This window comes from Camelina sativa, chromosome 5, assembly GCF_030686135.1.
Source record: "Camelina sativa cultivar CO46 ecotype springtype chromosome 5, ASM3068613v1".
NCBI classification, from domain to species: domain Eukaryota; kingdom Viridiplantae; phylum Streptophyta; class Magnoliopsida; order Brassicales; family Brassicaceae; genus Camelina; species Camelina sativa.
Window position 1 is genome coordinate 38412253 of NC_141884.1, and position 12769 is coordinate 38425021.

General features: G+C 38.8%; 3 protein-coding genes across 3 annotated transcripts; 1 reads left to right on the top strand and 2 right to left on the bottom strand.

The window, feature by feature from the left end:
• Positions 1-25: 25 nt before the first annotated feature.
• Positions 26-5348, bottom strand: LOC104788196 (flowering time control protein FPA). The gene is made up of 6 exons (XM_087451372.1): positions 4893-5348; positions 3470-3712; positions 3158-3214; positions 2200-3014; positions 625-1974; positions 26-287 (listed from the first exon to the last, which is right to left on the bottom strand). The coding sequence occupies exons 1-5, from the start codon at positions 5169-5171 to the stop codon at positions 642-644; spliced, it is 2727 nt and encodes a 908-aa protein (XP_087307498.1). The 5' UTR covers positions 5172-5348; the 3' UTR covers positions 26-287; positions 625-641.
• A 224-nt stretch (positions 5349-5572) lies between these two features.
• LOC104788197 (large ribosomal subunit protein eL38z/eL38y) lies at positions 5573-6765 on the bottom strand. The gene is made up of 3 exons (XM_019246157.2): positions 6638-6765; positions 6075-6258; positions 5573-5778 (listed from the first exon to the last, which is right to left on the bottom strand). Exons 1-3 carry the CDS (start codon positions 6638-6640, stop codon positions 5756-5758), a joined length of 210 nt encoding a protein of 69 aa, XP_019101702.1. The 5' UTR covers positions 6641-6765; the 3' UTR covers positions 5573-5755.
• Positions 6766-6924: 159 nt separating this feature from the next.
• On the top strand, positions 6925-10532 carry LOC104788198 (sister chromatid cohesion 1 protein 3-like). Its single transcript, XM_010513917.3, has 12 exons — positions 6925-7306; positions 7515-7773; positions 7874-7920; positions 7996-8045; positions 8155-8189; positions 8303-8787; positions 8873-8978; positions 9055-9191; positions 9282-9814; positions 9905-9990; positions 10077-10212; positions 10298-10532. Exons 1-12 carry the CDS (start codon positions 7183-7185, stop codon positions 10397-10399), a joined length of 2100 nt encoding a protein of 699 aa, XP_010512219.2. The 5' UTR covers positions 6925-7182; the 3' UTR covers positions 10400-10532.
• The last annotated feature ends 2237 nt before the right edge of the window (positions 10533-12769 follow it).

Below are 12769 nucleotides of genomic sequence, written 5' to 3' on the forward strand. Positions count from 1 at the left end.
TGTTTTGTATTTTTATCATTTGAAATACGAAATATAAGAATTCTAATTACTCAATAAAAATCTAGAATCACACAATTTGTACAGCCTAGAAACGGTAGAATGCAAACAATTAATATAAACACATTTTTTTTTTCTGTTTGACAAAACGAAAACAGTGGGTTGATCATAGCGATGCCCCATGTGTTGTCGTCTGGTTCGGAAAGAAGCTCTATGCGACGTCATCCTTCGTCAACACACTTTCTCCATTCCAACATAACAGTAACGGCATGTCCAAAACTAAAACCCACCTGTCGATTATTATTGAGGTTGTAAAGATCATTTTCATTGAGATTTATATATAGCAAGACAAATCTGTCGACACACACAGAGAAATAGTGTACAGTTCAATCTTGTAATTTTCACACGGTTTCTATAAAGAGATGCAGCGTGATAAGCTTCAGATATCACACATACTAATAAACAGTTTCGCCAGATAATTTGTTCACGAAGACAAAACGTAGCAGGAGACATCACAGCACAAGAACCTAATACCCAGCTAAACTCAGCACGGCGCGCATATGCAAGACGAGTAGAAAATAGAAATCACTTTATCACATGCCAAAGAGCAAGAATAGTGAATATTACCATGGGGGCATGTGGAGCTAGTCTCCAGGGCCTTGTCCAGTCGAAGCATTTGATGGCAGTTGCTGAATCTGCTGAAGTAGGTTAGCCGCAAACTGTAGAGTAGACTGATATCGCTGGTTCTTATCGACCTCACCATCTGATGTACCTTGTCCAGCTCCAGGGAGAAATGACTGAAGCTGCTGCTGTCCTTGGCTAGACGGATCCAAGTTTGTCATGTTCGCTAGTGGCGGCATCTCAGTTTGAGATTGGGAAGGATTTGCGTTATGCCCTTGATTATTTGTCAGACCATGATAATTACCTTGCTGATAATCCTGATAACCATGCACATCAGGGTTCTCAGCTATAGGGGCCGGTATGTAGTTTTGATGAAGCATGGGAGCTTCAGGCTGATATTGCTGTCTCATTTGTTGAGATACAGCTTGATGTGAACCTTGAGAGTAGATTGCATAACTCTTCGACGGAGGAATAGGTAACGGAGCTTGCGGAGGTGTACTAACAAATGGTGCTTGATACTGCATACCACCATGGACCATCCCACTGGAATGGCTCTGTGTGCGTGACACCGGAGGATAATGCATCGGAGGAGGAGGAGGAAGAGGAGGAGGAGGAGGTAGTTGCTCCACGGGATTGTATTGACTGCCTAATTGTTGGAATGATAGATTTAATCGGTCAGAAACCATTGGTTGATCAAGATTCCAGGCTTTTGATGGAGCTTCTCCATTGGACAGTCCAACGGACTGGTGACTTTCAAAGGCAGTAGATTGAGAAGTTGTAGGGAGCAAGGAGGCCAGAGTGGCTAAAAGCTCAGGTGTTAGGCTAACCCCGGATTGAGGCATTACAGTGTTAGGTACAGAAAACGGCTCGCTTGAAGGACCAAGCAATGATTTTGAGGGAGGCTTTGATTCTTCCTGCATACCTCTGTTGTAATCAAACACAGCTCGATCTTCCCTAGCAGCATACAAACCGTGATGGGCATTGGCAGGTGAACTCTGAGATTTATCTATATACGATTGAGAAATGGGATGAGATTCTTGTCTATATGATGTTACAGCAGGAACCTGTGGTGGGGGCAACTTGAGAACAACACCATATAACCGTTCTGGGCCCGACACTTTGAGCACATCAGTTAAGAAATCCGATGGAGGAACCAAAAATAAAGTGGTTCCATCGTCTAATTTGGCCACACCTGCTCGGTTCTTTGAACCAAGGTAGCGGAGAAATTCAGTAAAAGATGCGAAATCATCTTCGCTGTCTGGTAAGAAGAAAACTATTTCAAATCCAATGGCTTCGGTGTAATGTTTGGCAAGCATATCCAAACCGGTTCTTGCTGAACAATTGACGGTCTCAGGGCTATTAACCATTCGAAAAACCGAGAATCAGCAATCAACAGCAGTGTGATCAATGAGGCGAATCAACACTACTACATCCAGTTTGAGATCAAAAAGTAGACAATACACAGATTACCTAAAATATCAAATCTAAAAGAATGAACAGATAGATAACTTCTCATCAATGAACTACATAACTTCCTATATGTACAGAAAAAAAAAACAGAAAGGCGAAAAGGTTACTTACATTTCAGTTTCAATCCCCTTTCCAATAGGTACACAACGAGCATGACAAACAGGAGTACCACCTTTGGCAATGATTCCTCTCCACATGATATCAGTATCAGGAAAACCACGACCAGGCCTCGCTGCAACTGAACCACGCCCATATGACCTGTTGAACGTAGTGACACGATCATCTATCGAAGGAAAAGCATCCACTGATCCATCTCTACGGGTTCTTTTGGGTTCTCTTTCCAACTGAGCAGGATCATATTCTTCCCAAGAACCAAGGTTTGACCTAACGGGTAACCTAGTATTTGGTGCAGGAGACGGGAGTATTCCAGCTCCAGTTGGAGATGGCCTTCCCCAGCTTCCTTTCGTACCAACCACATCATTATATTCTGCACCACTATGTGAACGTTCAACGCTTCCTCGAAAGGGCCTCATAGGGCCAAGAACCCCGCTAGAATGTGGTGAAGACATGAACGGAGGATCATTGACGAACATCTCAGGCCTTGATTGTTTGGCACCAGAATGACAACCAGTATCATCTCCTCGTCCAAGGGGAATGTCATCGTTTGTGTACATAATTGTAATTCTTGGATTATTGAATAACCTTCCCTGTAGTCCTTCCTTAGCACAGCGGGCTTCGTCAACGCTCCTAAACTCCACAAGCGAAAAATGCCTTGATGGGTAACTAATACATCTCTCAATCTCGCCAAAGAGTATCATACTATTGTGTAGCATCTGTTCGTCAATCTGAACAGAAGGAGGGTATCCAATCCGCAGTACTTTACTTGGTTGGCCGCTTCCTTTACCATCTCCAAATGACTGAGGGTACTGTTAAGCATATTACAATCAAACCTTAGAAACTTGGCAAGAACAAGGGTTTGTCGTAAACTCTTACAATAATGAAATGTCAAAGCCTATAAAGATACACATATCACCAACAAAAAAAGAAAAGTTCTAGCAATAAGTCTAACCTGTTGTTTAGCACTCAAACTGCCATCCCTGCCATCATTAGAGCCATGCCATGGTTCCTAAACAGAGAGAAAAGTGTTACATGGTTTCGAAATGAAAAAGAATCAAATACATTCTGCAATGTAAATGTTAGAAGAAAAATAAGAATAGAATGAATCAAGCAAATACTCCTTGATTTACAAGAAAGTTTCCAGCCATAGAAGTCATATCAAACTCATGAAACTTAAAGCACTCGTTTGCAATTTCTGACAAAAGGATCACTAAAGCAAACTCATATGTTAACATTTAACTAAGACCGACCAATGAATGCTTACTTTTCGTGGCCCTTGTGATCGAAGAAAATCAACTCGCAAATAGCTACCACCTATTCTCTTTCCGTTCATGCTCTTAGCCTGTATGGCATCGTCAATGTCATAAAAGTCAATAAAGGCTGTTTTGCGTTCCCAAAGAAACCTGAAATCTTCGATTTTCCCAAATCTCCTGAACTCTGCCTCCAGGTCATCCTTTGAAACACTTGGGCTGATTCCACCCACCCAAAGACTCTTACAAGGCTTTGCCTGCAAACAGTTAAGTTCCATGAGAGCCAATACGGTATATCCTAAAGTTGAGATACGAACGTAGTTGTCATGAAGAGAACTCTTGACATATAAAACACTTAAGAAAAAATCACACTTGAGTTAGAAATCCACAAGACTCGTCAATTCATATAAGCTGCTATCCTAAACACAAAACGCTACTTCAGAAGAGCCATTCTTTGATCACAAGGAGAACCACGTCCTCCTCAAAATCGGCAACACCTTCACTGCAAGCAGTCTCAGTGGTTGATCATTCCACATTTGACTCGCGTTTAGATAAACAACCATCTAACACTCAGCTGAGATTTGAGCGAAAGAGCAAAGATGCTGATAGGTTATTCAAATTGATGAAATAAAAAACCATCCACCATGCGTGTATAAACCTCAAGATTATATCTCTGATGGCTAAACGAGCTACGAGGATTGTATTATCAGTGCAAATGCCATCACTAGCGTTGATTAGTGCACGACAAGCTTTTTTTGCACAATCTGCACCTTCTCCAACTCCCCAGTCATAACTTGAGATCCAGAGAGTACCATAGCTTAGGATACTGATACCTATCACTGTAGCTCGATACACTAGCTTGCGAATTTAAAATGCGAACATTCGTGCCAAGAGTGTCGGGTACAAAAGAGCTGCAAAAACTCAATTTTGCTACTATTTTTTGGGTTCATACTCAACTTTGAGATATTGACATATAGCAAACTGTATCTGGAACGAGCCTCCTGATATCACAGATCCCTAAAAACGCTTTCATGACATTGACATGATCAAGAACCTGAACAGAGTGATTTATGTTGACGCTGATCCAAAGACTAGTTAGAGAGACCAAAGACCAGCAAGCAGCTATTATGGAATCAATCTGGCTCCTGCCCAATGGATATGAGTTTACGGTGGAAGACGAGTTTGATACACATTTGCTTTCTTGTTCGTGATTCGTAATGTGTGATTTCGGAATTATGTCGCCACAACACAAACCATGAATCTGGGTTCAAAATTTGATAGGGCACATATGCACTAAACACGACTAGATGTAACAATTTCACTACTAAGAGTATGATGAATCCTCAAAATCGATCTAGCCATAAACAAACGGTAAAAGAAGCTAAGGAAGAAGAAACTAAAACAGAAACCTAAGAAAACGCAGAGATGAGAACGAACCGGTCGAGCGAATTCGATCTTAATCTGACTCCCATTCAAATAACAACCTTGAAGCGCTTCCTTGGCCGCCACAGCTTCTTCAACACGCCTGTAGTAAAGAAACGCGAAGCTACGGGATGAGTAAACCATGATTCTGTCGATCTCACCAAACCTTGCAAACAAATCGACTACATCGGATTCCGTAGTCTCTGCCGTCAAACTACCAACCCATAGATTGTTCGATTGAAACCCAGATCCGTCTGGCTCTCTTCCTCTCGAAGGCTTCATCACTGGAGCCATCACCACTCCACACCACTCTTTCTTCTTCTTCTTCTTCCACTCACCGTGAATTAGAATCCCCCAAAACGCAGAATTGTCTCCCGAATTGTGAGACGAAAACTTAGAAGATTGAGCGCTGTAAATGGAGTCTCTAAGGTGTTGGCAGGTTGAAGATAACCCAACCAAAGAGGCAAAGCAAAAAATAAACGACTGCAATCCTTCAAAACGACGACGTTCGTTTATCTACTTCACCAACGACTTACAAAACGTTAGCGTTTTATCGGAAAGTTTTACTAATTTGTTTGAAGATTTCAGTATAGAGCCATGATTAGTTTCGTTGTTAACAGCTAACTCATGTGCGTGCTTATATCCAAAACTCTGTGATCTTCTTTGGAGATCAATATATTACTAACCAAGTCGGATTAGCAAAATACAATCCATTCTCATAATAGTCTTCAAAGTTTATAACAAAGAAACTCAAGAAAGTCTGAATCATAGTAATTCAAAAGACAGAGAGCGAGCAGAGAGAAAAACCAAAATCTTCTAAAGACAAAGGGTATATAAAAACTTCCAACACTGGTGGTAAACCCATCATGACAAGATCTTCAAAGGTCTTGAACACTCAAACCTGAGATGAAGAAATGGCAATTTCATATCACATTACTGATAGAAGAAACAGAAAAACTTATAGCGGCAAAATTCTTAACATGTGAGTAATAATAATAATAAGGCTTCACTAGAATTACCTAAATCCATCAACTATCATGATACTATAGAGCTTTCTAGTGATACATTACTCAAAACTTGAAGGAGTGTATCCATCCATACACCACAAACTCTAACAATGTTATGATATACGAGGTTTCACAAGTATATGTTTGAGCTATATTGTTATAGCTTGAGAAAGAGATGAGATAAAATTACCCGGAGGAAGAGACTGCTTCAACTTATCAGCCTTCTCTTGGTCAAAGACACATAGTGTGTAGAGGTACCTTGAGCATCTGACCTTGAACTTAACAATGTCCTTGCTTCTCTTAATCTTCACAGACCTAGCATCCTTCCTTCTCGCTGTCAAAAGGAAGTCCTTGATTTCGTGGATTTGCTTCGGCTGCACACATCCAAAATCAAAAAAAAAAAATCCTATTTTCATTTCAATACAAACTCAGAAACCCAAAATGACTCAACAACAACAACTCATAACAACACTTTAAGAAAATGTTTGTGCATGATGAAACTTAAAACCAATTGATCAGTAACGAGAACTAACACTTAATCTACTTAATCTACTTAATCTACTACAAACCTTACAAAATCCTAGTTCAGAAGACTAATTCCGCAAAGGATTAGATTACAAAATGACGTTAAAGAGCTATGAAGACAGTGATAACAAAAAGGGCGATGATATGAAATCAAACAGATAAATCTTCTATAGCCTCATAGAAGAATGATAAGAACTGAGAAAGAGAGAGAGACGACGAAATTTTTACCATTGTCGGATCTGATTTTGGTGGCTGCAACTTTTTTCTCTTCTACTCAGCAAAAAGCAAGAACCCAGCGTCGGGAAACAAATAGAGAACCCTAAATATGAAGAAAACCCTAGAGTGTCATATACACGAATTTCCAAATGTACCCTTTAGATAGGCCCAGTAATCCGACAATTTCGCTATTGGGTTTTTAGTGGCCCAACCCAAGTAGTTTTTGGTTTTTGTCTTTCGAGCAGACAGAAGTAAGAAAAAGGGGTATATTTGTCTGAGACTGCAACAATTTTAACATTAAGCGCCACTGATTGGGGGTTTTCCCGCGCCTCTTAAAAAAAAAAAAAAACCTCTTCCTCTTCTTTCTTTAAAAAAGCCCTAACCTAGTTCTCGCTGTCACTGCAGTTTTGTATTCCAAAATTGATTTGGTTTCTCTGATTTTATATATATACTACTTTCGATTCGATAAACCCTTGTCTCTCAAATCGACTCAGTCTCACAATCTCTGGCTTGTTTAGGGTAGTTTGGAATCAGGGTTGCGAAGAAGGGGAAATTAAATGTTTTATTCACAGACGTTATTGGCTAAAAAGGGTCCGTTGGGTACGGTGTGGTGTGCCGCTCACGTGCAAAACCGTCTTAAGAAATCTCAGTACACCGCCATCAACATCCCCAATACTGTTGGTTCGTCTTTACCTCCCTTCTATTTTCTTGCTTTTTTTGAATCCAAAGTTCGCTTTTTTTTTTGAATCCCCCTCTGATTGTATCCAATTCGATTGCTTTGACATGGGCATTCACCAAAGTTTATATTTTTACCCATTCTAGTGGTTGAAATCCTCACAATTTCGATTAAAGTTTTTGACTTTCCGGGTAATTGTGTTGGTGTATGCAGATAGTATAATGTTTCCAGAGGTACCATTGGCATTGAGAACGACAAGTCACCTTCTCCTTGGGGTTGTGAGAATATATTCAAAGAAAGTCGAGTATCTTTACAAAGACTGCAATGACTTTAATACTTTGGTTGCTAAAGCTTGCGTATCTACTCAAGTTGACTTGCCTGAAGATGCCAGACAAGCCCCGCCTGAGTCTGTCACTTTGCCTCAAGCACTAAATTTGGACGAGTTCGACTTGGGAGATGACACTCTCGACATGTATTCACTTTTTTTTTCTTCTTGTTTGATCTGTTTTAAAGCTTTACTAGAGTTTGAACTTGGAAAGATAACATTTTTTTGTTTTCTTGTCCAATCATAGGGAATTCGATAATCATACCAGGAGTGAGGAAGATATCACTCTTACAGGTACCTTTTTACTTGGTTGTAGATGCAGCTTACCATGATTTAGAGGTGTTTCTGATTCTGATGCTTGTTTTGCAGATCAAATTCCTACTGGCGTTGATCCTTATGTTGCTGTAACATTCGACGAGGTAAGATTACCCTCTTGCTTCTTACCACTTTGAATTTGATTCTGATTACTGCTTTTTCATGTCTCCGGGAACGTGTCACTGAATGAAAGTTTAAATGTTCTTCTTGCAGGACATCATCTCAGAGTCTGTCCCGATGGATTTCGAGTGAGGCTCTTTATAGAGTTTTGATTTTATCTACTACACCTTGCACTTACTCTTCTTTTGTCTGTTCAATGATATGCTTCTAATGTGGTTACTTCTTTTTACGATTTGAGCAGCCAACCTACAGTACCTATGAGTGGGGATATCGGAGAAACTGATGTTGAAATGGCTTTTGAGGCAAGATCAGAAAATGAGCCAAGAGACTCCAATTATGCTCCAGATATAGGAACCTATAGTCCTCGCAACGCCACAGAGGAATTCCCCGAAGGTCAGGATCCTCCTAGACAAAGTAACTTGGCAGAAGAGCTCAATCCCACTACCGAGAGAAGCGATGTCAATTCTCCCAGAAGTATTCCCGAGATTGAGATAAGGCGTGATGCTGCACACGAATTAAGCCCTGCGTCCCATCCATCATTTGCTGCAGAACAACAGAATGTCAGAGTTGAACACACTGAGTCTTTAGATGATTCTTTGAAAGAGAAGGACCCCACTATCCCAAGTATTGATGAAGAAATCTCAAATCTTAGAAGGGATTCTGCATTTGAGCTTCGGTCGGAGTCTCCAAGTTTTGCTGGTTCTGAAGAAGAACGTGCAGATTTTGGTGAGTAAACAACATAGTCTTATATTTTTAGCCATTATATTCTCTACATTATTATTTGTTTTAAACACTTTTTTTTATATGTTAGTGCATCCATCACCTCAATTGGTGCTTCAGCCTACTCCTCCTCCCCCACCACAAAGAAGGCCAAGGAAGAGGAAGCTCTTTGATAAGGTCACAGTATTAACCAACAGGTAATAACTTTTCCGTTGCTTCATGTGACTTTGATTATTACATTACCTTTTGTGTATGTTCAAAGAATATGGACAGGATTATAAAACAAAGGCTCGAGGATCCTAGTGATACACTTCGTGAGAAAAAGAAACTGCCTTCATCTAAAGTAAATGTCTGGAGACTGAATAACCAGTTAAAGAAGGATCAAACATTTAGTGATCCCTTACTTACTGGTAAGTTTCAATTGTTTCTTCATTTTCGACTCTTTCGCCTTCTTTTGTCCTTTGTCTTTGAAAAAAAGATTATTGCCTGTGTATCTGCAGGCTTCTCAGATGTTTTACGCAGTGTCTTTGAAAAGGACTATGTAGCTTCAAAGCCATATCTTGCTGTTTCTGATGAAACTGTTCCAGAACCTTCATCTGTATCATCTCCTATTCGAGAAGCTGAAACCGAAACTAATCCAGTCACTCCAGTGCCAGAATCTGTGGTTCCTGATTCTACGAATCCAGACAATACAGTTCAGCTGTCTCCAGCTCAGCAAACTGAAGATGTCCAAGACTCTGCAGGCCCTCGAACTGCGCATGCAGAGTCTGTAGCAACAGAAGCACAATCTCCTCAGACATTTAATAATAATGATGACATGGGATTCGAACATTTAAGGGATGGTGGTTTCCCTGAGCACATGTCGTCACCGCCTCCAAGATCTTCACCTTCTAGAACTGATGACTTCAGCACTCAGCATGGAACTTGGGAGACAAGATCTTATAGAACAGAGCCTTCAACTTCCGGAAATCAAGAGGATATGCCTGAACTAAGAAACTTGGGGCTTTCACCTGTTTCTGAAATGACTGACGAGGTTTGTTCTCACGTTTTTGCGTGTTATGCTTTTATCATTCTTGGCGCTTCACTAACATTGATAACAATACTATTTGTCTGTGCCATACAGGAGCTTTCTTTCCTGGAGATAGGTGGAAATACCCCCGTAATATCACCAGCTAGTCAAGATTCTGATGGTTTGACAGGGAGAACAAGGTATATATGTAGAATCCAAAAGCCATGTTGATTTATAAGAGCCTACTGTTTCTATACTTGCTTATAACATTGAGTGAACTTTGCAGAGCCTTGGTTCAGTATCTTAAACAACGTTCTTCAAGTAGTCCCACTTCAAGCCATCCTTCCGGAGATCTAAGTTTGAGCGAGATTTTGGCAGGAAAGACAAGGAAGCTAGCTGCTCGAATGTTTTTCGAGACTTTGGTGAGTGATTGTTGATACATTTTTTTTAATTCTTCGTATCTCTCTGCACTGCCATTAATTTAGATGGGTTGTTTTCGAATTACAGGTATTGAAGTCTAGAGGACTTATAGATATGCAACAAGACAAACCCTACGGCGATATTGCTTTGAAGTTGATGCCTGCCCTTTTTTCAAAGCTTCAAGCATGAATAAACAATGCTCCGTAGATTTATTTATGTACATTATTAACATTGAAGTTAGACGAGGAAGTAGTAGTCATTCTTATTTTGTTGATCCTGGTTTATTTACATTTTTGTTTAAGTAAAGCTTTACTCAAGAAAATATGTCTAAAATCCATCATTAGTCAATACAGTAATTCACATAACTTAAATTGAATGTTGTAAAAAGAAAAGTTTGTCATTCTCTATGATTTTGTAAAAGACTTAGTAGCACGGGTTGAGACAGAACTAGTCATGGAGATAGAGTCGCTCAAATATAGATCACCCAAATAATCGGGTACTTGGAGTCATGGAGAAGCATCTCTCAATTAGACCATCACGAGTACCACATGTGAGGTTATGGTTACCCCACAAAACTGGCTCGTTTAAAGAAAATACGCCGTCTGGGGGCTTTCCGTGAGCAAAAAGAAGCTGGGGGAGAGGCATGTACCATGTAAAGAATGCAAACAACTAGCCCCGATCATAAATGTAAAGGATCCAAGTATGAATACTACCAGTGATCAGCTGGTCACACTTATTCTGTTCTTGTTCAATAGGTCATTGCTAATGACCGAGTTAACAAGCCTCTGATGGACATTCAATAGGTCCAATATTGGACCACCATCGTTATGAGAATATTACATCAAAACGAAAACCTCAAAAAAGTTGTGCATAGATAACCTCGTGGATCTTTATAAAGCACAACCTTCTTTCAAATATAAGAGATGACCTACCTGTTCTTAACTTGTTTTTGTTTTGTATATCTTAGTAAGACTATTGAATCTAGAAAGAAAATTAACAATTATAGGTGGAATCTATCTTAGTCATCATTTCTCTAAGGGACATGACTGTATATGGCCTTGATGTATGGGCCTTTTGGTTTGTCTCGATGAAGTTGATCATACTACTAAATTACTAAATTTGATGTAGAAATTGTTTATTAGTTGGTAATATTAAAATACTTTTTATGTATATGAAAATTTATAAAAAGTTAATTTGAATGCTTTTTTTTGTTTTGTTTTGTTTATACTTTATGTCAATAGAAAGAAACTACAATTGAAAATTGGGTGGTGACCAAACATACACACAGGTGGCAAACTACTGAACTAACAATTATATATTCTCAATTTAGTTTTGAATACTAAATTTTCAAATTTTGTATTAAATGTAACAAAGAAAGGGAAATAAAAGGTTACGTACTCATCAATCTATCATTCGATGTTAGAAAGCGACCAACGTCGATACAAGTTGACATTACCTGAAAATGAATTACAGTGGAAATCTTCTCCTTTGGACGTAAACATGATTACTTTAACTTTACTGCGATTGAATATTATGACTTATATTTTATTTATTCTTGTGCAAACGATTGACGAATAAAGAACATTTTTTCCTTTATACAAAAGAAGTAAATGGTACACCTGTTCTGAACATGACATCATATGAATATACTTTCTTCTTTTAGTCTCAAGTCTCAACAATGAACATAGACAAAATATATACCTCTTCTTTTTATTCGTCGACATTATACCTCTTTCTGTAGCCAAACGATTCGATAACGTAGATATAAGACAGCTAGTCAACTAAATATATATTGTGATTGAAATCGTCCACCGTTCCAGCCTTATCTCGTGTTATGGAATTTAGAACAACTACATATAGTTACTTCGTTTACATTCATGTATATATATAGGGCACGTACGTACATTTGATTCGATTTAAACAAACTAGTTGCCGCCGAGGCAAAAGTAAAGAGATGATATTCTAACCCCTACAACACATAATAATGCAAAAGAAATTTAAACCACACTAAGAAAGTTGATAAAAACTAACATTAATCACACTTAAGAAAACGAAGAAAATACTAGTTGAAAACATAAAAAAAGGTTTCATAGCAAATAGGAGAACAAGCACATTTCTACAATGTACGTGGGTAGCTTTGTATATCGTTGAAGATTCCACGTATGGAGCTCAGGAATCTTAAAAGAGAATCCGAATCTAGAAAGACATAACGGACGGTCAGGATTCTCTCGATATTAGAATTTAGGAATCTGATTTAAGGAGAATAACATGTAACGACAAGAAGAAGTGGAATCATTAGTGACATAAGCGCCCATAATTTAATATTTTAATGTATAGTTTTAAAATACGTTAGGGGCAGAGTGCCAGAATAATTTAGTGTATAGTATAGTTATTATATAAATGCCCCGGGCAACACATACTTTTGTTATCTCGAAGCATCTATTTATTATTTATGTATGTATGTATTAATATTTCACGTATAATCTTCTTTACTAAACAAGTTTTAAAGTCTAAACCACACTAACCTCGAAGAAAGGTTCAATGAATAAGTCAGTTATT